General features: G+C 42.8%; 1 protein-coding gene and 1 long non-coding RNA gene across 2 annotated transcripts; one reads left to right on the top strand and one right to left on the bottom strand.

Annotated features, from left to right (window-relative positions):
- Positions 1-1,331: 1,331 nt before the first annotated feature.
- LOC119020580 (Krueppel-like factor 15) lies at positions 1,332-19,869 on the bottom strand. The gene is made up of 2 exons (XM_037100022.1): positions 18,963-19,869; positions 1,332-2,898 (listed from the first exon to the last, which is right to left on the bottom strand). The coding sequence occupies exons 1-2, from the start codon at positions 19,718-19,720 to the stop codon at positions 2,730-2,732; spliced, it is 927 nt and encodes a 308-aa protein (XP_036955917.1). The 5' UTR covers positions 19,721-19,869; the 3' UTR covers positions 1,332-2,729.
- LOC119020584 lies at positions 16,204-18,523 on the top strand. The gene is made up of 2 exons (XR_005075365.1): positions 16,204-17,954; positions 18,059-18,523. It is a non-coding gene; the product is annotated as an uncharacterized LOC119020584 (long non-coding RNA).
- Positions 19,870-27,074: the final 7,205 nt, after the last annotated feature.

The following is a 27,074-nucleotide window of genomic DNA, read 5'->3' on the forward strand; positions in this document are numbered from 1 at the left end:
ACTCACAAAAAGAAACAGTCCAATCCCATGTAGAACATCCTCATGAGAACTCTGTGTAGGTGATGCTGGATTCACTGCGCAGAAAACGCTGTAGTTGCAGTTCTTACAGTGGCTCAGGTCCAAGAAGGCCGCAATGTGCGAATCACTCCATAGTTGTTAGTCACAGAGATATCCTGCTATCAACTCCAAAATAGCTTGTGAATGCATGAATGTGCAGAAATATAGTCACCTATGAACTAAGCATACACGTTAATCAAGAAGACAAACAACTCAATAAACAAACATAAACAAAGTAAACAAACTAAATAGGTTAAGATCGCAGGGAAATACTCCTTGTTAAGTGGTGGCCTTTACATTTCACCATGTAGGCTTCATCAGAAGTATTAAGGTGAGGGTTAGGGTTAAAAACCCCAAGGTCCCCCAATTGGGTTTAAAGGATTAAAACAATTTTGAGTAAAGAAAATATCCTTCAGACCACCATACAACAGGGTGTTCTGACACTATGTGCTCAAATTTGAGTAATCTGAGGCTTTTAAAGAAGTCTACCTTTATTAGAAATGTACACAAAATGGGGAAGATTACTGTAACAAATGAAACATGGAAGTAGACTAACCAGAATGTTCAGATCTCTCTTTATATGATTTTGGGGCAAATAGAACCATGGCTGAATTGCGCATTATGTCCTGGGTGTCATTATGTGGCGTCTGGAGCATGTAGATGTTATTAAACCTAGAAAAAGTTGGTGAAACAAGGGTTGATTATCCAAGCCTCTGTTTACAAAAACTTGTCAACCTTCTGACAATGAGCATCTGTCACTGGTCTTAAAAGTGTAATTTCTAAAACATGGCAAGAATTTGAAGGCAGCTTGAAGACTACGTAGAAGGTAGACAAATGTCTTTGACAGAAGGTCAACACTGTTGTTTCTTCACACCGTTGATATGAATGAATGTTTTAACTAATATTTTGGCCATACTGATATAAGCATTGCCCCTTTAAAGTTTTAAATACAGCAGTTTACAACTTACTGAAGACAACATAGACACATTTCTTTCTGCTCAGTTTTATTTGTAAATGCGTCTTGGATAGAACAAAGAAAAAAATATATAATATATCTGTATGTACTGAAGTGTTAAGTAATGTACACATTTATGGTTTACACTAGAAATCTTCACATCCACTGATTTGTTTTAAGATATGATATCAGAATAGTATATGTGTGCTTCCTGGATGCATGTACACTTCTGCATATTTGCATACATTCATAGGATGTGATAAAACACCTGTGTTAGCACAAGCATTAAAAATTCAAAAATTGAACAAAAGGAATGATGTACAATCTACCCCTTTTACTTGTGACTTTACATAAATGAATTACGCATGGACGGCATGGTCACACCCGTACTTAGTCACAATGGGTGTGGCTCACTGTTGGAGAGCAATCAGGTAATAGGAAGTTTGTCATGGCCTGGAAAAGTATGTTGTGACTACATCTCCCAGAGGCTCATCCTCCTGGTAGTTCAGCACCAGTCTGTAGTCTGTCCATCAATGTCACCCCAAAGTAACATTACTGCAAGCTCAGGTAAAAGGCTGTCAGGGTGTCTCCAATAACAGAAAAAAACAGCATTGAGGCAGATTTTGTGTCATCTGTGTCATAAGTAAAATAATAGTTCAATTATTAAAAGGAGACTGAGACATTCAGTTCCTTGGCAATGTACTGACTGATATGTTCCATGTTATGACAGCTTTTGAACAGTCACTGTTCACCCCAGCACCCCAATAAACTATGCACCACTGAAAAGCATGACTTTCCCAAAGCATCTGGCTTTCCAAATTCCAAGGATTTTGTGGTACAGTAAAGCCTGAAAAGCAGACAAACAGAAGAGCAGCACATAGGTACACATCACTTAGCTTCATAAAACAATGAACAAAGATCATTTAACACTCATCACAAGGCCAATTCAACAATCAGTGTGTGCTTAACCTTTTAGTTGCGTTTTAATTTTGCAGTTATTGTGTTGCTCTGTCATCCTCCTCCATCTCCGTAGGTTCACTAAGGACTGTGAGAGGGGTCTCGTTAGCTTATTGTCAGATTTCCCTTACTTTGCTAAGCAAGCGGTAGTTCACATATGTGTCCCCCAAGTTGAATAATGAAGATGTTATTCAACTGTACTGTCAATGAACTGCGGTGCAAGGCAGCAAGAACTAGGACAAAGCTAGAAGAGTAACCTTACAGCAGAAACATCTGTGGACCCCAGGAAGAGTAACTGCAACTCTGATAGCAGCTAATGAGGGTCTGAAAGAACTTGAATCATGACAAATGTCCAAGACATTGGCAGCTTTCACAAAGATAAAAGGCAGTTGTTTTGATCCAGGCAGAATGGACATGAGTGCCTCTGACCAAAACTATCACTTAATCCAAACTGAATGAAAATAAGCTTTTCTCATCTTCTGCTGAGGCAGGTGATAAGGACAGAACAAAAATAAGGATTATAACATACCACTGCACCAACAGCAACAACAACCTTTAGCTGATTACAGGGTGGTAATGGTCCATGTACTTTGTCCAATAAATTAGAACAATCACCGACTGCAAAGTAGTACAACACAAAGTAAGGTGTCCTTCCTCTCACATATTCAACTGAGTAATCATGCCCACATCTTGCTCCCATGGACGTTTGTACGAGAGTGACCTGAGCCTTCCAAGTGATCCCAGTGATCTGAATGGATCATCAGTTAGTTGAGCGAACTGTCCTGCTTGTTCGTGGAAAACGGTGGACTTTAATGTGTTTTGACAGGTGGTCACTGCGGGCAAACTTCTTCTCGCACACTGGACACTGGTAGGGCTTCACACCTGAGTGAGACCGCCTGTGTCGGGACAGCTCATCAGACCGGGAAAACCTGGAGGGGAGAAGGACAGGAGCTGTTTTATATAAGACAAAGACAAATGGAAAAAGTCAAAAGTGTGGACTAGAGTCAGAAATCTTGACTTGAAAAAATTAGAAAATAAAGACTTTGCTTTGACAACAATGTCTCCTGACTTCACTTGCTTTTTGACTAAATTAGCAGTAAGCCTAAAGCTGTAACTTTAGCGTGTCAGATATCAGTTTGGGTTGCAACCAGAAATTACATATATTCATCTAAAAACTGCAGCTGCATATATTGAGCAACATAAAACAGCACAAAAAAGCTCTACTTCTTAACATAACTTAAGATAGCTAAATTCCCCAAAAGTAGAAAAGATCCTGACTGGAAACATCATAAATGGGCATGGTTCATCACACCCAGGACAGGACAGGTCTTAAGTGGTTTATTAAAGCCACCAGAACATCACTGGTACCGTCTACAGGGCGACAGTGAAATCAGTGCTCTGCAATGTCTTCAAAGAGCCCAAAGATACTAAAAGACAAGACAAGAACACAGTCTGTGCACCCTGCTACCATCTGACGAAAGATACAGAAGTATCAGCTGACTGAGACTTCTGAACTCATTATCTACCGTGAATAGTTTATTTTTCTGACTTGAATATTTATCAGTTAGTCTGTGTTGTGTGTGTGTGTGTGTGTGTGTGTGTGTGTGTGTGTGTGTGTGTGTGTGTGTGTGTGTGTGTGTGTGTAATGTAGCACAGTGTGCAGTGTGTGTGTAATAGATCTGTCATTATACAGTCTTGTACAGGCTAATTGCTTGTATTAAACTTATCATGAATCTTACATATAAACAGTGTCTCACAAAAGTGATTACACCCCTCACATTTCTGCAAATATCTTATTATATCTTTTCATGGGACAACACTGAAGAAATGACACTTTGCGACAATGTAGTGAGTGTACAGCTTGTATAACAGTGTAAATTTACTGTCCCCTCAAAATAACACAACACACAGCCATTAATTTTTAAACAGCTGGCAACAAGAGTACAACCCTAAGTGAAAATGTCCAAATTGGGCCCAATCTGCTATTTTCCCTCCCGGTGTCATGTGACTCATTAGCATTAACATGGTCTCAGGTGTGAATGTGGAGCAGGTGTGTTAATTTGGTGTTGTCACTCTCACACACTGTCATACTGGTCAGTGGATGTTCAACATGTCACCTCATGGCAAAGAACTCCATAAGAAGTATGGTTCAAAATACCCCATGGAAAATAGAGGTATGAGGCTAGAGACCCTGCCCGGGGGAAGCCCGGGGCCCACGTCTGGAGCCAGGCCTGGACGGAGGGCAGAGAGCGTACTCCTGGTGGCCGGGTCTGCCATGGGGCCCAGCCGGGCACAGCCCAAAAGTGCAATGTGGCACTTCTCCCTCCCCCATCCCATGGACCCACCATCTGCAGGAGAAACCGCTGGGGTCGGGTTGTTTACCCGTGGTGTTTACCCCATTGGACGAGAGGGTCGCCTCCCTACGCCTAAGGCCTGGGGGAAAACTCTGACTGTTGTCAGGGCATATGCACCGAACGGCAGTTTGCAGTGTGTGGCCTTCTTGGAATATACCATCACCATGGTGTTACTGGGGGACTTCAACGCACACGTCGGTAATGATCGAGATACCTGGAGGGGCATGATTGGGAGGAACGGCCTCCCTGATCTGAACCCGAGTGGTGTTCTATTATTAGACTTCTGTGCTAGTCACAGTCTGTCTATAATGAACACCATGTTCGAACACAAGGATGCTCATAAGTGTACGTGGTACCAGAGCACCCTAGGTCGAAGGTCAATGATCGATTTTGTGATTGTATCATCTGATCTTCAGCCGTGTGATTTGGACACTCGGGTGAAGAGAGGGGCAGAGCTGGTAAGCCCAAACGAGTAGTGCGGGTAAGCTGGGAACATCTGGGGGAGGCCCCTATCCAAGAAGCCTTCAACTCCCACCTCCGAAAGAGCTTCTCTAGCATCCCTGTGGAGGCTGGGGATATCGAACCTTAATGGACAATGTTCAAAGCTTCTGTTGTTGAAGCTGCAGCTGTGTCCTGTGGCCAAAGGTTCTTAGGTGCCTCAAGGGGTGGCAACCTTTGAACACCGTGCTGGACACCAGTGGTCAGGGAAGCCATCCGACTGAAGGAGTCCTTTAGGGACATGTTGTCCTGTGGGACTCTTGAGACAGCTTAGGGGCACCGACGGGCCCGAAGGGCTGCTGTGGCAGAGGCAAAGCAGCAGGTGTGGGAGGAGTTTGGCGAGGCCACGGAGAAGGACTTTCGGGCGACGCCAAAGCACTTTTGGAAAACCGTCCGCCACCTCAGGAGGGGGAAACGGGGAACCATCCAAGCTGTGTACAAGGATGGGACCTTGTTGTCTTTAACTGAGGAGGTAATAGTGCGGTGGAAGGAGTACTTTGGTGACCTCCTGAATCCCACTCAGCCACCCTCTGTAATTGAGAGGACAGATTGAAGAGGAACAATGCAGATTCCATCCTGGCCGTGGAACAACGGACCAGCTCTGTACTCTGGCAGGGGTCTTGAAAGGGGCCTGGGAGTACAATCTCCCAGTCCACATGTGTTTTGTGGATCTGGAGAAGGCGTATGACCGGGTCCCCCAGGATGTTCTATGGGAGGTGCTGCGGGAGTATGGGGTGAGGGGGTCCCTTCTAAGGGCCATCCAATCCCTATATCCTCAAAGCGAGAGCTGCGTGCATGTACTCGGAAGTAAGTCGGACTTGTTCCAAGTGGGTGTTGACCTCCGCCAGGGCTGTGCCTTGTCCCCAATTCTGTTTGTGATATTCATGGACAGGGTTTCAAGGCACAGTTGTGGTGTGGAGGGGTTACAGGTTGGTGACCTGAAGATCGCATCACTGCTTTTTGCAGATGATGTGGTCTTGATGGCATCATCGGCTGTAGATCTACAGTGCTCACTGGATCAGTTTGCGGCTAAGTGTGAAGCGGCAGCGATGAGGATCATCACCTCTAAATCTGAGGCCATGGTTCTCAGTAGGAAACTGGTGGATTGCCTACTCCGGATGGGGAATGTGTCCTTGCCCCAAGTGAAGGAGTTCAAGTACCTCCGGGTTTTGTTCACAAGTGAGGGGATGATGGGGTGTGTGATTGACCAGAGAGTCGGAGCAGTGGATGCGGTGTTGCATGAGCTTCACCACAAGGTAGTGACGTAAACGGAGCTGAGCCGAAGGCAAAGCTCTCGATCTATCGGTCAGTCTTCGTCCCTACCCTCACCTATGGTCATGAGCGATGGGTCATGACTGAAAGTGTGAGAGTGCAGGTAAAAGCGGCCGAAATGGGTTTTCTCTGCACGGTTGCTGGCTTCTCCTCAGAGATAGGGTGAGAAGCTCAGCCATCTGGGAGGGAGTAGAGCTGCTGCTCCTCTGCGTGGAAAGGAGCCAGTTGAGGTGGTTTGGGCATCTAATCAGGATGCCACCAGGGCACCTTCCTAGACAGGTGTTCCTGGCACGTCCAACTGGGAGGAGACCTAGGGGTAGAACCAGGACCAGGTGGAGGGATTATATCTCTTCTCTGACCTGGGAGCACCTGGGAATTCCTCAGGCAGAGTTAGCCGATGTGGCTGGGGAAAGGGAAGTCTGGGGCTCGCTACTGAAGCTGTTACCCCCGTGACCCGATTTTGGATAAGATGCTGGATGGATGGATGCGCCACATAAAGATGGCCTTGGCTATAATAAGATTGCCAGCACTCTGAAACTGAGCCGCAGCACGGTGGCCAAGACCATACAACAGTTTAACAGGACAGGTTCCACTCAGAACAGGCTCGTCATGGTCGACCAAAGAAGTTGAGTGTGTGTGCTCAGTGTCATATCCGGAGGTTGTCTGTGGAAAATAGACGTATGAGTGCTGCCAGCACTGCTGCAGAGGTTGAAGGGGTGGAGGGTCAGCCTGTCAGTGCTCAGACCATATGCTGCACGCTGCATCAAATGGTCTGCATGGCTGTCATCCCAGAAGGAAGCCTCTTCTAAAGATGATGCACAAGAAAGCCCGCAAACAGTTTGCTGAAGACAAGCAGACCAAAGACATGGATGACAGGAATCATGTCCTGTGGTCTGATGAGACCAAGATAAACCTATTTGGTTCAGATGGTGTCAACCAGGTGAGGGGCAAAAAGACAAGTGTGTCTTGCCTACAGTCAAGCATGGTGGTGGGACTGTCGTGGTCCGGGGCTGCATGAGTGCTGCCGGCACTGGGGAGCTACAGTTCATTGAGGGAACCATGAATGCCAACATGTACTGTGACATACTGAAGCAGAGCGTGGTCCCCTCCCTTCGGAAACTGGGCTGCAGGGCAATATTCCAACATGATAACAACCCCAAACACACCACCAAGACGACCACTGCCTTGCTAAAGAAGCTGAGGGTAAAGCTGATGAACTGGCCAAGCATGTCTCCAGACATAAACACAATTGAGCATCTGTGGGCATCCTCAAATGGAAGGTGGAGGAGCACAAGGTCTCTAACATCCACCAGATCTGTGATGTCGTCATAGAGGAGTGGAAGAGGATTCCAGTGGCAACCTGTGAAGCTCTAGTGAACTCCATCCCCAAGAGGGTTAAGGCAGTGCTGGAAAATAATGGTGGCTACACAAAATATTGACACTTTGGGCCCAATTTGGACATTTTCACTCAAGGGTGTACTCACTTTTGTTGGTAGTGGTTTAGACATTAATGGCTGTGTGTAGAGTTATTTTGAGGGGACAGCAAATTTACACTGTTACACAGGCTGTACACTGACTACTTCACACTGTATCAAAGTGTCATTTCTTCAGTGTTGTCCCATGAAAAGATATAATAAAATAGTTGCAAAATAGTAGCAGAAATGTGAGGGGTGTACTCACTTTTGTAAGATACTGTATATTAATTGAGTTTTAGTTATTTTCAACTTCTGTTGCTTAAGTTTAAGGGTGAGTAAGGGAATGATAGATTCAGGTTTTATAAAATGCTACTAAACATTAATGCACTCTTGTTTGTAGTATCCTAAATCTCATCAAATCAGTTTGGATGTTTTCAATCATTTAATGTATATATACATTTATTAAAGTAACTCTTAGTATGAAAACATTTCAAACGTCATTCAATTTGATACTTCTTCAAAACTTGAGACACAAGTTTTGGTACTTGTCGGTCTTAACTTAGAACTTCAGTGCTAAAGCTTGAGACTCCTGCCAGATGTGCGACTGGCAGACAATGACTGTTCCACCCCTACAGAAAATCAATCATAATGGAAAAAAAGTGTCTCAGGTGTGTGTGGTTTGGCAAAGACTATCACACACCATTTGTGTGTAACTACTTCCATAACACATCAAACTGACTGTGACAAAAAATGTATCTTTAGAGTAATTGTGTGTTCAAAAGATATTTCACAGCACCAAATGGCCCTGTACAGTGCGGCTGACGCACTAAAGCCGTCAGCTTTCCTCCTTTATTCACTTGCATCGTTATTTTGTATTTAGTTTTAGCAACTCCCTGTCATTCCCAATGAACCCAACAGCTACTGGAGCCAGAAATGTTCTTATTGAATCTCACAACGTAATAATCTGTCATGACCACAAATATTTCACATGTTGATGCTGTGACTTATAGCCTGTAACTCATTTGAGCAAGCAAGCATGGTTGCAGGTTAGCATGCAAGGCTATGAAAGCTCTGAGGCTTCTTCCCAGAAACTGACTGTCCCCAGCTGAGCTCTGCAGCCCAGATGTTGCTCTGCTGACCTGACAAGATGATGAATCGATATAATCACACCCTGTAATTAAGCAGCAATACTTAAGGGGCTACAGAAAAACCCTGTCAGACTATAACATGCTCACAGTTAAGTGAAAGTAATGCTGCTGCAGTAGTAGACACCATTAAGTTAAATGCAACATCTAACAATTTACACAGGCAGACACTGCAGTACGACCATTCTGCAACATTCCCAAACACCAGCCCATCAAATCAAGTCTACACAGTGACTTGGGACAGAGGTTTGGTCCAGTTACATCTTCTAACCATGGGACTGAACAGAAACATGATTGCAGCTCAATTAACTGTAATGTGGGGCAGACAGTTAGCTTCATCATCACAACGGAATGAAACACAATGAAAGAGGCTGAACAAATGTTTCATACAATGCTCTGCCAGTAAACTTTCAATCCAATATGATCTACAAACTGGTTTATGTAGTTTGTGTAGATAGTCTCTTTGTGTTAACAGTAACAGTGTCACTACTGTTCTTAAGTCTCTTAAGACTATGTTCCACCATCTGGTTTGGATCTGCTCATCTACAGTGAGAAAGTATCAGAGAAACAAACACTATCTTTTTTCTTTTCTTTTTTTTTACTTTTAGGCCTAACTGAATCAATTTGAAGCCGTTTTCTTTAAAGGGATTCATTTAATTTCTTGTCAGCTAAATGTGTTTCTTAAACAGCTGGATTTACATTTATTCCATTTTAAAAAGCCCCACTGCATTCTAGTGCTCCATATAAAGAGTACTGGATTGAACTGGCACAACTGTAGGCAGGAATAAAAATCTTGTGTAGACCTCATCTTCTGACCATGAAATGAATGGCTGCAGTGCATCCAGTATGAATGCATGAGTGTTCTTGTCCTTATTCAGCATTTTTCTGATGATCAGAATCAGTTTCCCCCACATTACTTTAGGGGAAAAAGATCAGGTTAATTTTAACATTTGCTTCTTTTTGCAACTAAAGTCACCAGATATATGTCATGAATTAAAGTATAATATTTGCCTCCAAACATTAGGATTACAGTTAGTATGAAATATACTAAAATTGAAATAATAAAGTACAAGTACAGTACTTGAGTAAATGTAATTACTTACCTTCCATTAGTGATATTGTACACATGGTGGACATGTAAATGTGTTTGGGCCAGGGTCAATGAGGTCCTAAAAGGTTTTTGCCATGGGGCCCCCAAAACAGGTTAAACCCAGTCATGGTTGTGCTAAATTGATAATAGTTGATCTCTAAACTATAAAAACTATCTGAAGATTGGTGATGCTAGTGACCTGACGGTCCATTTGACATGGCATTTAGTGTTAGCATGAAGCACCAGAGCCACTGATGTACAGTGCCAGAGACATGAGTATGTTACTGATGTCTAATCAGCAAAACAATTTACAAATACAAGTCTGAAATGACAACATGTGGTAAGTTGATGTACCTAGAAGATACTTTGTTGTTCTACATTTGGATATACAGTAGCTGGCTCAGTGTAGGTTCCCTCCCTGTCCTCATGGTCTATAAGGAACCCTGACTGATCCCTCTCCTCTCTCTCATTCAGTGTGGCAGCCTGGACGTTCCTAGCCCACAGTCATGGTAACTATTCAACCCTTTTTCTTTGTTTGCTACACTTCCTCACAGCTTCGCCCTTCAAATGATTGTGTGCAAAACTGGACCCCCCCACCACCACCACCACCACCACCCTCGACCAGCTCACCAGCACTTTTTCTCCTGTCTTTTCTTTTTTAAAATCTCAGTTAGTCTCTTCACCTCACTCAATTTACTACTCTCACATTTCTCCCAACCTTTTTTCCCTTTGGTCAGCCTCCTTATTTAACCCCCCCCCCCCCCCCACATACACACACATGCACGCATGGACGCACTCACACACACACACAGACTCACACTGGTCCCACACATACACTTCCATCCAAACTACATCCTGCCTTTTGTATATAGACAAGAGCCCTTTGTTAGTTGGAACAAACAGCCTGGATTGCTGTTGCACACATTTCTGCAGCTCCCCTCATGTACTGGGACACACACAGCATTACAAGTACAGTACATGAAGGGTGGCTGGTTGCCAGGTTTGTACTATAGTCCAACGGACCAACACTACAGCCATCAATAGGGTTCAGCTCAATAATTGTCTCTTGTGGTAGCACGGGGTGGGGCTAGCATGGTACCCTCACTACACATCTTTGTAGCACAATACACAGATGTCTTTGACATGATGTCAAAACTGTTGTTTGTTCATACTCTGTTGACAATGTAAGTTTGTGAATGTTTTAAAGCTGAAGTAACTAAGAGGAAGATGGTTGAAAATTGTTTCTATTTTTTTCTCTTTTACTTGACAACGGTGATGTGTTGTGGTTTCTTTCTTGTGATAAATGTACTTATTGTAAGCCACTTTGGACAAAAGCATCTGCTAAATGCCCCAAATGTAAACGGAAATGTTGATTATTGAGGCTCATTCCCAGGTCTTCAAATATTGACGCCTTGGGTTGGTATACATACAGAGCCACTGGGCAACCCAGCGCATCAGTATTTGACGACCCTGGGAATGAAACTCAACAATCAACCATCTTTCTCTTAAACTGTCTACTTTGGCTTTAAACAAAAATTCTGGCCATATCTTAATAATTGTGTTGAATTACTCAGGTTGCAAGATTAATGCCATTACAATGTAATTACAATGTACTTTAGCATTACCAAAAATGACTGCAAAACCCCTTTGGAACTCGTTGCAGATGTGGGTTATACTATCCAGATGGCATGTAGCCAACTGTACATGTACCTTTGAATGTTTTGACTCTACTGTCATTTTGTATTTGCTTTATGGCCCACAATCTGTAACTCCGCATCCTAATGTAGTATAATATAACATTTACAGCTCTTTATTTTGCTAACAATCTGACAGCAAACTGGGCACAAGCATACCATATTAGGCACAGCTGTTTCAATGAAAACAATACAAAACAGGCTCTTATAGCCTAGGAGGCTATATGATGTTTAATCATGCAACTGGGAGACCCATAAACTATAAGTGCTTACATAGAAATGATAACAGCACAAATACAAGGGAAGTGCATGTTTTTTTTTTCCAAAACACATTCCAACATACAAACTAAAAAAGTGCATTTGAATTTGATTTAGAAGTAGTAATATTGCAACTAAGCCTAACCCTTTATTGAGAGAAGAGAATTAAGGAAAGGAAAAGACAGCATTATTTTCCAGTGATGGATTACTTTGATTACTGAACCGCAGAACAGATGAAAAATGATGGTTAACAGCTTTGCTTGTGTTGAGCTGCTGCTACCATCTCATCGTCAGCACAGACACACTCACACACAGACAGCACACATGCGTTCACTTTTTGCCTTTTTGCATTTAGCTGCTAAGGTCAAATGTGTGCAAAAGTATAAAAGTATAACATCATGCTATTCATTGATGGGTACACTGTCAGTGAATAGCAAGTGAGAATGAGAATGTTAAGTGCAGCTCCGAAAATAGAAAATCAAAATGTGGCGGCCAATGTTTATATTGTGGCGGACCACCAGAAAATAAATCAATGTGCAGGAAACACTGAGTTACCCCCAACACTGCTTACAAATTCCCCCTCTAAGTAGCTAATGTTTTTTGAATATGGTTTAACATAACTCTTATTCTCATAACTCCAATTTGTCTTCATAAAGTGCAATGAAATATAAAGTCTTCAAAGTTTGTGAAACTGCTGCTTCTAGAAGTATCTTCCCTCACAATGAATTCCAGCTTCAAAGTTTTCTTCAACTATAAATGGCAAATGGCCAACTGCCACTACACCAATGAGCCTCAGCCATTGTTGCATTGGATTATCAAAGGCACAAGTCAAGTCTGTAGTCAGTTCACAATGTTCACACAAAACTCTCACTGTAGTTGCTGAATTCATCCAAGATGAAAAGTGAAGTGGTTTCTTCCAGCTTATCAGGTTTTTGAAAAGTATCATATTCAGTCAGCTATTAGCCATGCAACAACTGGCAGCACTAAATTTGTCACTAAAAGTGGGCTATACAATCGCTCAAATTGAATATTGTGTTTTGTTTTAAACAATCTTGACTTACAAGCACAGAAACCAGTCAGAATCATTTTGACCTTCCAGTGAGGTGCTAAGAGAAATTGCACACTAATTTTACTGGTTTGAGTCAGTCTCACTTGTTGGCCTGATGTCTTCAGGACAGCCAGCTTAGGTCTTGCAACTCTGGCCTCCGGTCACACTCCATCACACACACACACACACACACACACACACACACACACACACACACAAACTTTACTTTAGTCAGTGCGTTTACATGACACTCAAGAAAACCGAATTACTGGGTTAGTCTGACTATGATTGGATTTTTAAAATGCATGTATGTACCTTAGTCTGACTAAAATTGGACCAGATCAGATTTCTCTAGTAAAATTAAAACACCTAGATTATTCGATTGATAGTGCATGTATGCATGTATACGTTACATCAGATTGGATTCGGATTCTGCGTTCTGCGCAGGCTCCAGATTTTCATACTGGGGTATGACAAGCTTCGGCCAGTAATACGATTTTCTCACTGGCATGTATACTCAGACAATTGCAGTTGTCCGATTGAGTAGCATAGTCAAACTATGGCTGTAATCTGACTAAGCTGTGCATGTAAACGCACTGAATGACCAAAGCAATTGCCTCACTGATGTAGTCATCCAAATTCTCTCACTGCCCTTCTCCATTTCATACAGCAGGTTCCAAATTTCGATCTTACTGCTTTATATTAAGCACACACACACACACACACACTGCCCCAGCAACTGAAGAGTTGTTGAGTCTCAATATGAGATGCCCATGTTGTGCCCATGTGAATCCAGCCCACTGCATCTGCATAAAATAGACACCCCAGCTATTCTTGCACATCCCAAATATCTCACTGCCTGATACAAAGTTACATTATGAAAAACTAATCTGTCTTTCTGTTGCCAACACCTCACATCATCCCAATCAACAGTTGGGGAGGTGGGATGGGGTCTGGTTCTCAAGACCCTCCAAGTCCCCTCATCAGTGCTAATAGATGACCTTTACAGCGACAGGTCAGTTCATGTGTCACTTCAAATCTGCACCGCTCTTGGTTCTATTGACCAATATGACACCATGCACAGCACTCAGACATGCCCCACTGACAATAACTGCTGCTTCTAGCAAACAGGCAACTCTAGCAAATGGGAATCAAGCCCTTTTAAATCATGCAGACACATGCTGAAGTCTGCTGCTATTGCCAGGTCTTGTGGACAAATAAACCTTCTAGTGGAGCTGTTAAGCTCAATAATCTTGCTTTTTGTGAAAGAAGCATGAAACTTTCAGGGTTTGTTCTTGATGACCTAAGCTTTAATTTAAGATGTGGAGGCATTCTCAGTTTGACCCCTGAGGTCAGCTAGAGGTCACTGACCTCTGTAATATGACATTTTCATGCAGAAAATTGTAAATGTGTGTCTCTTAGGATCTAAATGTGATAGAAATGTAAACCAAATATTTATTTCCAAGCCTCTGAGCATGAGGAACTAATTTATGCCATTGATAGCACTCTAAGACGTCAACATCATTAAGTGCAGTGAAGGTTACTGGGAATGTGAGCAGCTTACAGCAAGACACTACAGGTGAATAGGGTAAAAAAAAAATAATAATGATGATGGATATCACCATTTAACTTTCTCAGTTGATAACTCATGTTAAGCTAAGAAAAAAAAATGTATTGCAAGTTTTTTAGTATTTCAATGTTAAGATATGCAAATTAGGCCTTATCACATTAAAAATGCTGTACTTTCTGTACTTTTTACATTTTAAAAAGCAAAATCAGATTGTGTGATGAAGCCAGGCTCAAAATATAAGGTAAATGGGATATTACTTTCCCACAGTTCTGGGGTACAGGTGTGGCATGGGTGTGATTTCAGAAGTTCCAGCACTTGGGAACCTAAAAGGTAATGAGCTGCTCTCTCTCTCTGTCTCACTTTCTCCTTTGATTGTCCAACAGTACAGAGCGATAACCAGCAGACTAGTAGTACCTCATTGGTGTCCAATGACACAAAGCACAAAGATCCCAATTCATTTGTGATATGGGTGTTTTGGGCATAGGACATTCGTCTACATCTACTAGCACATGATGTTTAGCCATGATTAGTACCTCAACACTACAGGCTACAACACACACCTCACACTCTAGCTAACCCTAACACGCAAACTATCACACCCGTATTTCATACGTAATACATGCGTAACATGCCCTTACTCCACCTCTAGACCATTCAGATCTTCCAACCTAGGCCTCCTCTCTGTACCCCACTCCCTCCTCAAATCTAAAGGTGACTGCGCCTTTGCCGTCAGGGCCCCATCCCTCTGGAACAGTCTACCCTCTTCCGTCAGATCATCTGAATCACTAAATGTCTTCAAAAAACTTCTTAAAACCCATCTTTATTGTCTTGCATTTCTTACAAGTGAACTGTAATAATTCTTTGCACATATCTGTACATGTATCTTTGATTTATTTTATCTTCTCTATTTTATTTTGTTTACTTTTATTTTTGTTTTTAATTATATTTTTACTAATGTTTTATGTCTACTGTACCCTGTACAGCACTTTCCAAACTTTGTTTTGAAGAAAATGCTATTTAAATAAAAACTTACTTACTTACATCACACTCTAGCCCTAACACACATGTAACATACATACTCTGGGAAAGTAATATCCCGTTTACCTGAAGGGGAAACACAGATATTTCAACTTGGTTCAGCCTCTCATTTACACGAAAACCTAGATTTTATCACAGAAAATCTTATTTCTAAAAACTCTGGCTATTGACAGTATATTCTGATTTACAGGATAACAGAAGTAGATGTCCATAAGCCCCCCTGTAATTATTTTCCCATCTAATATGACAACAAAATAAAAAAAAATTGAGCATGGCTTTATCACACAATCTGATTTTGCTTTATGTGTGTGCAATGTGTGCAAATTAGCGCATTTTTAATGAGATAAGGCCTCATTTGCATATCTAAACATTAAAATACTAAAAACTTGCAGTGCATTTTTTTCTTAGCTTAACATGAGTAATCACCTGAGAAAGTTTCATGGTGATATCTATTTTTTTTTTTTTTTTACCCTATTCACCTGTAGTGTCTCGCTGTAAGCCACTCACATTCCCAGTAACCTTCACTGCACTTAATGAAGTTGACCTCTTAGGCTGCTATCAATGGCATCCATGAGTTCCTCATGCCCGGAGGCTTGGAAATAAATATTTACATATACATATACATTACATATACATACATATATTACATATATCATATTTAGATCCTAAGAGACACACATTTACAATTTTCTGCATGAAAATGTCATATTACAGAGGTCAGTGACCTCTAGCTGACCTCAGGGGTCAAACTGAGAATGCCTCCACATCTCAAATTAAAGCTTAGGTCATCAAGAACAAACCCTGAAAGTTTCATGCTTCTTTCACGAGTCTCTAATCTGGTGAGATAACAAATGCATCAAAAGCTGCAATGACTGATTATGGTCATTTGGCATGGACAGAGATAATTCTGTCTTTGAAGTGGAGTGTTTGGTGCTGTATCTATACATGTAACAGAAATACATTCAGTGTTTCCCACACAATAATTTATTTGTGGCCATCCGCCATAATATCAACATTGACCGCCACATATTGATTTTGTATTTTTGGAGCTGCGCGTCCCATTCTCATTCACTCAAGACAGCACACCCATCAATGAGTAGTATTATGTTATATACTCCGATACCGGCAGATAGCGGTGTGATTTTTAATCCGCTGGTAAAACCAAGGAAGAAGAGAAGGAGACTATTTAACACAGTTGGCCTAACTGTAACTTCCTCTGCAAAGAAGACAGCTGGTCTCATCGACGAGATCAAGCTCCCACAAAGAACTGTCATCACTGAATTGCCATCACTGCATGAAAAGTGGGATTTTTGTCCGTAAGTGACACTGTAGATTGTCGTGGAAGTTGAGGTTTACGACTGCACGTGGCAATTTGCAGGCAACACCGAAAACTGCCGTGAATTGTCCGAAACCCCCACCCCCTAATTCTAGGGGAGGCTTTAACATGTAAATGAGAATGCTGTGAGCTATACAAATGCAAATCAGGGTAGCAGGGTGAGTTTTACCCCAGGTGACATTTTTTAAAAAGGTATTAACTTAATTTTAAGAAAATCTCTGGCATGAATAGATCAGGCTCAGTATAGCCTCATTACAGACTCTTAAACTTTAGCTTGAATTGATTTATTTAATGAAAGTATGCTAGATTAATTACTGTGTATGTCATTAGGAATAGCCAATGTTATGTAAAAGAGATACACAAAATTATTAATTTCTTTATTAATTTTTTCTCTCTTGGGAAGTTAAGACGCCATTTGTTAAGAAGCTGAAATTTGCATGAAATATTTTGAGATAAATAAGATACTAAAATGTATAAATAATTTCTGTTTAAAATGTGTGACTTTAAAATCTAATTTCATGGGTTCTGAATGTTTAAAAGAAGTTTAAAAAAATCAACTCTTATTACATGTGAGAGTTCATGACTTTTAAGAGATTTGTACTTCCAGGTAGACTGGAGCGTGAGGAAGAAGAAGCCAAGGATTATTGGCATGGAGCAGCTAACAGAGGACTGTGTGTGTCTTCGGTGTCATGTTTTATCACTAAAGGACTGTGGACTGTTGTCGGACAACTTGCTGCGAGTGTGTGAGTTGGACTCTTCATTGCAGCTGAAGTGTTTGTGTTTTATTGGACAAGCAAGTTCAGCTAAGCTAGCTAGCAGGAGCAAGCGGCCCGGTCTTTGTTGAGATAGGCCTGCGCTGACGGGAGGAGCTTTGCCGGGTTGCCGCGGAGAGTGTCGCTGACAGAGAGCGCTTCTCTGCCGCAGAGAGACACGGAGGTTTATCATTTTGTTTATCGTATTTTGTTTTCACAGACTAACCTCGCCTCATAACGAGGCCATAACCTCCTATATGTCTGCAAGTCCAGATTTACATGATGCTGATAATGACGCCGTTGTGTGTAAGCAACTTTTGATGTTTTCTTCTTCCTTGTTTGATTTTACTGTGACTTAGGTTTTTTATTCATTCCACTCTCATTTAATTGTTTTCCAGCTGCCTGTAAGACATTACGAGACAGTGTGCAGGAGCTTCAGGTACAAACAACCAGATCTTGCATCGCAGGCGGAAGCTGTGAAGAGTTCAGCTCAGAGTTGATCGAGAAGAAAGAGGGTAAGACTTATTAGATTAGATCCGTTTTGGTCAATGTGACTATTTATCAGGTGCATTAATGAGTACTGTACAGTACTGATTGTCTTTACTGATTTGTTTTACAGCTGCTGGATGCGAGACAGAAGCCCCTTTTAGATAGAAATGCTGCCAGGTAAAGGCGTCAATCTGCCGCCTTGTCTTTCTAAAATGGAGGTGTAACATTCCTCCTTTTCCAAAAGCTACCACTTGGCTGCCACAGGGGTAGGCGTAAACATGCACCGTGATGTGAAGCACAAAGTTGGGAACAGTGACAATAAATTTGTCTTCAGAATAAGAGCTTTGGAGTTTAGAGCTGGGTTCTTAGTGTGGGGCTTTTGATTTGAAAGTAGCAACCGGACTCAACCAAACAGCTACAGAGACTGAGGAGATGCGTGCATCTCGTGGATCTCAGCCGCTGTCCAGTTGCTCATGTTGATGTCCATGGATGAAGTGATGGACTGACTGCTGTGATCAGCTGTTTCTTGGTTTTAAAACTCCCCGGCAGACAACGCAAATTTTCCTTTCCTCAATAAATTAATTCATGTCCTTGATTATATCATATATATATATACACACACACACACACAAAATTATTATTTTATAATTGGGGTTTACACTTATAATGACTCAGGGTGACCAGTAGTGACAGATCTGCCAACCAATCACGAGTGATTTTTCTTGTTCAGTAGTGGTTTCATCCAATACTGTGCTAATACTTTTACAATACTGTAAAAGCTAACACTGTGATAGATGCATCTGTAAAACTGTAATAAAAGCCTCACAACCCCATCAGATTTGAGCAATTCGGTCTTGGCGAGTCTAGAAGAGCCGTCCGGCTACATTTTACCCCAGTCCAAGTAAGCTTGGTGCGAAACCGGAAGTTAGCTGATTTGGTCGGCAGATTTCTCATGCTCTAAGACAGCCAGTCTGATTCTTAGGGAAACACTGACATTTATTCAATAAGCTGACTCTTCTCTCACTAGTACCCACCTCCATCCACAGTCCTGCCAGTTGCAGGTGAAAGGCTTCTCCCCTGTGTGCCTCCTCAGGTGGGCCTTTAGGTGGCTGCTCTTTGTGTACATCTTGGTGCAGCCAGAGAAAGTGCATTTGTGCATTTTGATAAGATCTGCCACAGGGTTCTTCGGGAACTTTTGTCCCCCAACAAGAATCCCTAATCCCTGGCTGGCTGAGCTATCCCCAAGCCCAAGGGGCTTGGCTGCAATGGGGACAGGTGCAATGCGTACAAACTTGGAGGAGATATTAAAGCTGGGGGAGGGTAGGATGTGGGGCACCAGGGCAAAGGTCTGACCCTGGATGTTGACCAGTAGCTGTGCAATTTTTAAGTCTGAGGCTGCGGCAGGCTGTGGGGGCTGGGCTACAGGGGTTTGAGGCACTATTGTGGGCTCCTGCTTGACCTGAAGGGGCTGAATCCGTAGAATGACTGGCACCCCACTACTGTTTGTACCACTGTCTGCTGATGAAGTTTTGTTCACTGAAGTCTTCTTGACCCCTAAGCTGGATTCAAGTGTGTGGTTAACTGTAGTTTTGGCCTCACTGGAGACAGCAATGGCTAGGCCAGCAGTGGGGAAAGTTTCGTCTGAATACCTGTCCTCTGGGTTCTGCTTAGGCTCAGGGGAGCCTTCCCTGCACCGTTCCAGTCCAACCTCTAGACCAAGAGCCTCCTCCAGTCCTATTACCAACCCTGGGCAACTTTCTCTGATCTCCTGTTTTTTCGTTACCACCTCCATATTCTCCTCCAGGAATTCTTCGATCTCTTCCAGTGTGGGCTGGAAAGATCCTCCAGGTTGTTCCGCTGTCTTCACATCAGACCATGTGAGGAAGTCAAAGTGTTCCTCTTTCACATGTTTGGAGGGCTCATCTCGCTGTGAGTCCCAGAGAAAAGGAGATAATGGTATAGGTGCCACAGATAGTCTCGGTACACCGTTGGCACCTCCTAAAGAGGCCTGGGATAGCAGGTGATCCAGGATGCTGTCCTGGCTCTCAGCACTAGAGTTGCTGCCGTAGCTAGAGCTGAGCACCTGGGGGTCTGGGCTGGAACAGGAGCAGGGGCTGGACGACTCACTCAGGTCATCCTCTGAAAAAGGTGAGGGTATCACCTGGTAGGAGCCAAGATCTGTCATCATGTCTGATAGCCAATAGGCCTTTGGAGAGGCACAGTGAGGAAGAAAAGTCTCCTCCCTGACTGAGGAGTTATTTACCAAACCTTGATTTGTGCCAAACTGCTATCTCTTGTTGGACTTGAAGTCTGAGTTAAGGATAATTTGTAGGAGAATTATTTCTTGTTGTTAAGAAAGTTAGGCCAAACAATCCCAGGTCACCAAGGCCACACTTCCTATTCAGGTGAGATAGTGGAACACCTGGCGTGCTTCTCAGGGTGGAAAAAGTCAGCGTCAGGGAAACAATCCAAGGTCTCCAGCCAGGATATAGTCTTTCTAAAGAGAAATAAACAAAGACAGTGAGAAGTCTGATCATCTTAATTCCACATGTGCCTACAGCTCAGATTTAAAAGAGCATTCTACCTTTAAATAGAAAGTATGAGGTTATTATGCATCCAATCTGTGTGTGCAAAATGCTGCAGCATTTTAGACCTGCATAGTTAACTTGTAAGTACATAATAAGGTATGCATTGGTCTTAATTAAGCAACACAAAAGTTCAGTAAAGATTGGCCAGTTAAATAAAATGTAGACTAAAGGTCCAATTTGTAAAATAATTGATGTTAAATGCCAAATACTGATTCTTTGGGTTGGTTGCTGGATGGCCTCCTGAGTGACCCTCTGAGACTCAGCAATCAGATGTCTTACAAACTGGACTTAGTGACTGACTAAAATGGGGACTGTTAGTGAATGCCCCCATTTTAAGGTTCTTTTTCCAAAATGACATACCGAAATGAAAAGTATGACAGCTCCCACACAGTTTGAGACTCAGGGATGTGTTTGGTACCACTGGAAAGGTAACACCCTCAAGTTTTAGAAGTGTAAGTGTGATTCTATGACATACTGACAAAGAGTGACGGAGGTTGGAGCACAGGTTTTGGTTTCCGTCCAATTCAGATGTCAATAATCTGACTAAGATATAAGGGTTCAGGTATGTCTATGGACACAGCAGACACAACTGGGCCATAGCCACAGGTCTCAGCTTGCTACGCTCAAAATGAAGTCAAAAGACTAAAAAATTGATTTTTCACATTTTTTTTCTAAAGGCATGTCTGTGCATTTTGCTTGGGACTTTTGGTTTCTAAGAGCGCCTACTCAGATTCTTATAACTAAAAGGCTTATAACTTGAGAACCCTTTTACCTAGAAACATAATCTTGGTCTCAAATGAGAGCTAGGACCCTGGGGTTTCTTGCTTGTTTCTTGATTTGATGCTGCTCATTCTGGGATAGAATGACGGAGGCATAACCATTGAAAACAACATTATTACCATTCCGCCTACAGGATTTTGATGAGGAAAAGCCAAAGTGAACTTGAAAAATGTTTTATATAAATATTAGAAAAACAGTAGAAAAACTTAGCAATACAAACAGAGCGTTCTCGCTTCTTGGAGCTCTTTCTAATGTTGTGTCAGGGTGAGTTTAGAAGGCTATTACATAGCCTGGAAATAACTTTTTTCCTTTTTGTTTGGGCTTAAAATAATTACGACAGTCTCAGCTTTCCAAGATCTGATGCTTAAAACTATTAGCAAAATCTTTACAAAGTTTTGGAGCACCCCCTCTTAGTGAAGGGTGTTCCTATTTTGGAATGGTGATCCTTAGGTTAAATTCACTTTAGTAAATATGTTTGAAATGCCTTCAATGCTCTCAAGCAGTCTATAAATTATTGACATGTTTCTTGTAAATGTCTGATAATCTAACAACAAACATGTTTATTTTGCCATCACTGAGGTTAATAAGCATCTTCTAAGGACTTCCAAAGGCCTTATTACCAGAGGACTAACAGTTATTACAAGGACTTTAATATAAAGCGTTACCTTACGCCGGATGTTCACAATTATTTGTAAATGGTTACTAAATACTGAGGAGTTTATCTACGAACATTATATGGATGGTCATCATTAAGTTTATAAACCTTTCCATGTCTTAATAAATGATTCATAAAATATTGTGCTGTTTGTTAACAGTGAAATAAAATATACACCATTAATAACTATCATTAAAGTTTAATGGACTATACATTTACTATGTATATTAATGATGGTTATCATAAAGTGTTATTGACACAGACTTCCCATGGTATGACTACGTACATTGTTTTTTGTCTAAAGATTTACTGCATGTTTTGGGTTTTCATTCACCTTTTCAGGCGCCTATTCAAATTCAAGGCTACAACTTTATGACCTGTTGCTCAGCACACTGTTGTTGCTTTCCATGTGGCTCAACAGCTATATGAATATATGTTGTTAATGGTTCACTTTATCTAATTTGTTTTGATAATGTTCTACTACACATTTCATAAATAGGTTGTTTTCCTGGAACAGAGAGCGTCGGTCATACTCACCCCCTCCCATCCCCTTCCTCCCCTACAAGGGGCCCCTGCACGGTCTGTGTGACCGACAGTAAACCCGTCCAGAAAAGATATGAAAAAAACAAACAAAAAAAAAAAAACTGTCAACATTATTATCACCACACATGGCACGGGGCAGCCCGGAGAAGCGCGCGCTCCTCCGCTGTAAGCGTGAATCAGCTGGCCTGTATGACAATCACAGACAGAGGATCGGTCCAGTCTGTCTCTGAAGCTGTAGGAAAGACTTCAAACAGCAGTCATCACATACGGCTTTGGAACATTTTGAGTCATTTCACTTTTTGGTGGAGAGGAAATAATCAAAACAGCACGGGCCCTACAACTGCAACAATTATGACCATAAATTGTTGGTCAGCATCAGATTTCGAAGGCCGTTTGGAGAAGGGAAGTTTATACATCTTGTCACACGCGCAGCAACAAGAAGCCCAAAATATTTCATCTATGCTGTGTTATTAAGCTGCGCAGATACGGATCAAGGGCCAAGAACAGTCCGGAGCACTGACCGCGTGCCCGACCCACAGCCTGCACGACGCTTGAGTAGGCGCGCGCACCGCTCTAAACGTAAACATGTTTTCATGCAGCTCCTGCAGCGTATTGGTCCGAGCACACACGCGCACCCTGAAGCCACCGAAACATGAACCAAAGCAGCAGTCCTACCTTGTTCACTCACAGCAAGTATAATCCCAGATCAGAGAGCGCGATCAGAGTGGTCTGATCCGGTGCAGTCGATCGTCAGAGCAGCCTCTGCCCTCAAGACTAGCCATGCAGCTGCAGCAACACTGGCGCTTAGACAGGGCTGCGTTGTACTATATGATCGTCACATGACTACCAGTGTGGGTTACAGGTTTACTGTAGTGGGAAATGGGAGGCTGCTGCTGAAGGCTCGTCCCCGCTCTGCAGCCTCATTGGCTGGTAGCACTTGGATGGAGGCGGGTCGTCTGTTTTGTCACTCAGAGGCTCTGCTGTGCGGAACAACATGTCAGGAGGACGCTGGTTGTAAGGCGTTATCGTGGTAAAAAAAAAAAAAAAAAATCACAGCAGATGTAGCCCAGAGGTGGGGCAACTTGATTCAGGGATGTGGAGGATAAAAAGCACCTGTAGTGTTTCTATCACCAGAAATGTTATTGAACACCTGAGTGAACCCAGTTTGTATAACCAGAAACACCAAGATCAGATTCATACTGAATATGTAAAATGTTTAACATTATCTTTTTTGACCAATGTGACCAGTGGCAGATCCAGGATTGGTCTGAGTATGGGGCCATCAAGGGGCCACAATATTCATCCTTGCACGCAATCCCCCGTTTTGGTAAGGTGTGTACATTTCACCAGTCACACCATGTTCAAACTCTTGAATGTAATTACATACATAGATACATACATAGATACATACATAGACAAAGTGGGGTGGCAATAGCACTAGCACCACATAGGGACTTGGCTTGTGGACTTGAAAGTCGCTGGTTCAAGTCCCACTCAGGCAAAAAAAAAAAAAAGTTCAATGTGATTCAATGTGGTCCACATCCTGGGCATTGCCAAGGTGCCCTTGTGCAAGGCACCGACCCCTAACACTGCTCGTCGCACACCATAGCATGTGGTGTTCACTCATCTTCTCTTCACTGTGTGTGTGTGTGTGTGTGTGTGTGTGTGCGTGCCTGTGTGTAATGTGAGTGGACAAAAGAATATCCCAATGTGGGATTATAATAGTATATTTAAAGAAAATAATCTGAAACACACACAACATGTGAGAAAATCCTGCATTTTATTCATTTTTTAAAAAACCTTCTTACTTTTTCATAAATTCTGTCAACTCAAAACATCTCTCTCACAAACATACTCAAAGTTCCATGTGGGTGACTACTGTACATTTTGCTCTTCTAAAACAGCATTATGCTTCATTTTTTTGTGACAGTAACTGAACCGTCTCACAAATTCATTCATGTCTGATGCTTCTGCTCGTCCGGACTCAATGCTCAGCACCCCAAGATGCCGGTACCGCTCAACCTCTCGCACCAGCTCAGGCTCTTTCCCCCCCCAGTGAGGTGACATTCCATGTCCCCATGGCTAGAGTACCCGTTCGGGGATTGGGTCGCCGGGGCCCCCGCCCACGACCGCCACCCAAATCACACCACACCCGCCCCTTCTGAACCCTCCTGCAAGTGGTGAGCTCACTGGAGGGCAGGCCCATGTCGCTCCTACGGGCTGTGCCCGGCCAGGTCCCGTGGGTAAAAACCCGGCCAACAGGCGCTCGCCTGCGAGCCCCAACCCCAGGCCAGGGTGGGGCGCCGGTGACACCAATCCGATACAGGTGTGTTGCAGGAGGAGGGAGGCTGCGCTGGCCTCACAGTCTTTTGCTGTTTTTTTTCTACTTTGTGGTTGATTTGAGTTTGGGTTCAGTTCCCTGGCCTGTTAGAGTGCCAGGGCTTTGTTGTTTTAATTTGGGTTTGAGTTCCTGGTAGTCCTGTTTTCGTATCTTTTTGTTTTCTTGCTCTAAGTAGGTTAGCAGTTTTGATTAGGCAGCTTTAGTTGGGAGGATTCCCCAGATGCGACGGTCATGGCTGGTCTGGGGTCTCTTCTCTCTTTTTTTTCAGTTTGACCAGGAACTCTTGCCCCTTTTCTTTTGTTAAATAAAAACATTTCAACTTGACTGTGTTGAGTCGGCATCCTTTATATGTTACTGGCCTCTTTTTGTTCGAGTCTTTGGTTGTGTTCAGTTTGGGGCCGTAACAGTACAATAAAACAGTAGAGAGATTAGAGTAATTTCTGTCAGGCAGAGGTGAGAGAGTTATCGTATAGAGCGATGGCTTGTGGCAGGAAAGATTTCCTGTATCTGTTGTTATGACAGCGAAGCTGAAGCAGCCTTTTGGAGAAGGTGCTCCACTGTCTGACCAGTGTGAGGTGGAGAGGGTGGAGAGGATTATCCATGATGGATAAGCATACGCATTCAGGAGATCCAGCTTTTTATGGTCTCTTGTGTGGCAGTCAATATATTGGTGGAAGTTATGTAAAGTTTTGTCCAGTGAGGCATGATTAAAATCACCTGTAATAACCATGAATGCATCCAGGTGTTCAGTTTGTAGTTTTGCAGCAGCAGAGCTGATGACCTCACAGGCCACTGCTGCATCAGCTGACGGTGGGATGTAAACAGCGATAACAATGGTAGCCGTGAATTCCCTTGGTAGATAATACGGGTGCATTCCCACAGCTAGCAGTTCAATGTCAGGGGTACAGAGCCGTTCCTTCATGTTGACATGTCTGGGATCGCACCACCTCTCACTCACATAAAGTGCAAGCCTGCCATCCTTCTTCTTCGACTTTTTAAACAGTCTCTGTCTCCCAGTACCAAACTGAAGCCAGGAATCTCCACGCTGTTATGCAGGATGTGCGAGTGCAGCCAAGTTTCACTGAAGCAAAATATGCTACATTCACGGTATTCTCTCGGGGTCTTCACGAGTGTGGCAAGTTCATCCGTTTTATTTCCCAGGGTTAGGGTTTTATTATCCTCTGCGTTCAGTCAACTACCAAATCCTCCTCTCCGCTCTGGCTGAACTTGGCATTGCTGACTCTGCTCTAACCTGGTTCACCTCATCGCACCTTTCAGGTCACATGGAATAACTCCTTGTCCAAACACTGCTTTCTGAAAACTGGTGTCCCTCAAGGCTCAGTATTATGACCGCTTCTGTTTTCACTATACACAAGATCAGTGGTTCCCAACCTTTTTTCCTTGAAGCCCCCCTTGCCTGTGTCCAAGACAAGCCAGGCCTCCCCAAACCCAACCTACAAACTTTTATTTGCAAAAATAAACAACAGTTGTAGGTTTTTGCTCTTGTTCTCCTTGTTTTATAATCTATATAGATATATTTCTTCCTTTTTGTGTCATCAGGTGTATCACACACAAACACACACACACACACACAGTTTAATTTTTGACCAGAAAAGGCCTACCTCATAGGGGTGTGGGTTATGAATAGCTTAATGAATTTAATGTGGACAAAAAATATGTTTCAGTTTGGATTATACATTTGGGTGTGTGATTGGGATTTTATAAATGTAATGTGCACAAATATAATTTTGATAACTTCACAACCTCAGAGCAGGCAAAGTTGTGTGCACCCCCTGTGATCTCTGGCACCCCCCTAGTGGGGGCCCAGACCCCAGGTTGGGAACCACTGCACTAGAACACTAGGCTCTGCAATCACATCGCATGGATTCTCTTACCACTGTTATGCTGATGACACCCAACTGTTTCTCTCTTTTCCCCATCCTCCTCCCAACAGCCATGTTGCGACGTGCATCTTGCATAGACCTGTCAATCACTGTCAAGGATTTCACAGTATGGCCTTCATCAAAGATGAGGAGCCTTGGCACTACAACATCACTGCCGTGGCCCTGATCCTGAAGATTTGCCCTCTACAACATCCACAGGATCCAGTCTTTCCTCACAAAAGACACAACGCAACTCCTTGTCCAAGCGCTGGTCATCTCCCACCTGGACTACTGCAACTCCCTCTTGGCTGGACTCCCAGCCTCTGCGACTAAACCGTTGCAGCATATCCAGAACA

The sequence above is a fragment of the Acanthopagrus latus genome, chromosome 6, assembly GCF_904848185.1.
Source record: "Acanthopagrus latus isolate v.2019 chromosome 6, fAcaLat1.1, whole genome shotgun sequence".
Lineage (NCBI taxonomy): Eukaryota > Metazoa > Chordata > Actinopteri > Spariformes > Sparidae > Acanthopagrus > Acanthopagrus latus.

What these genes read in the sequence shown, in the direction of transcription:
- LOC119020580 (XM_037100022.1), bottom strand. Translation starts at nt 19,720, where the DNA reads ATGGAGGTGGTAACGAAAAAACAGGAGATCAGAGAAAGTTGCCCAGGG. An exon ending in TGGCAGGACTGTGGATGGAG is followed by an intron (nt 2,899 to 18,962) that starts GTGGGTACTAGT and finishes TCTCCCCTCCAG; the next exon opens with GTTTTCCCGGTCTGATGAGC.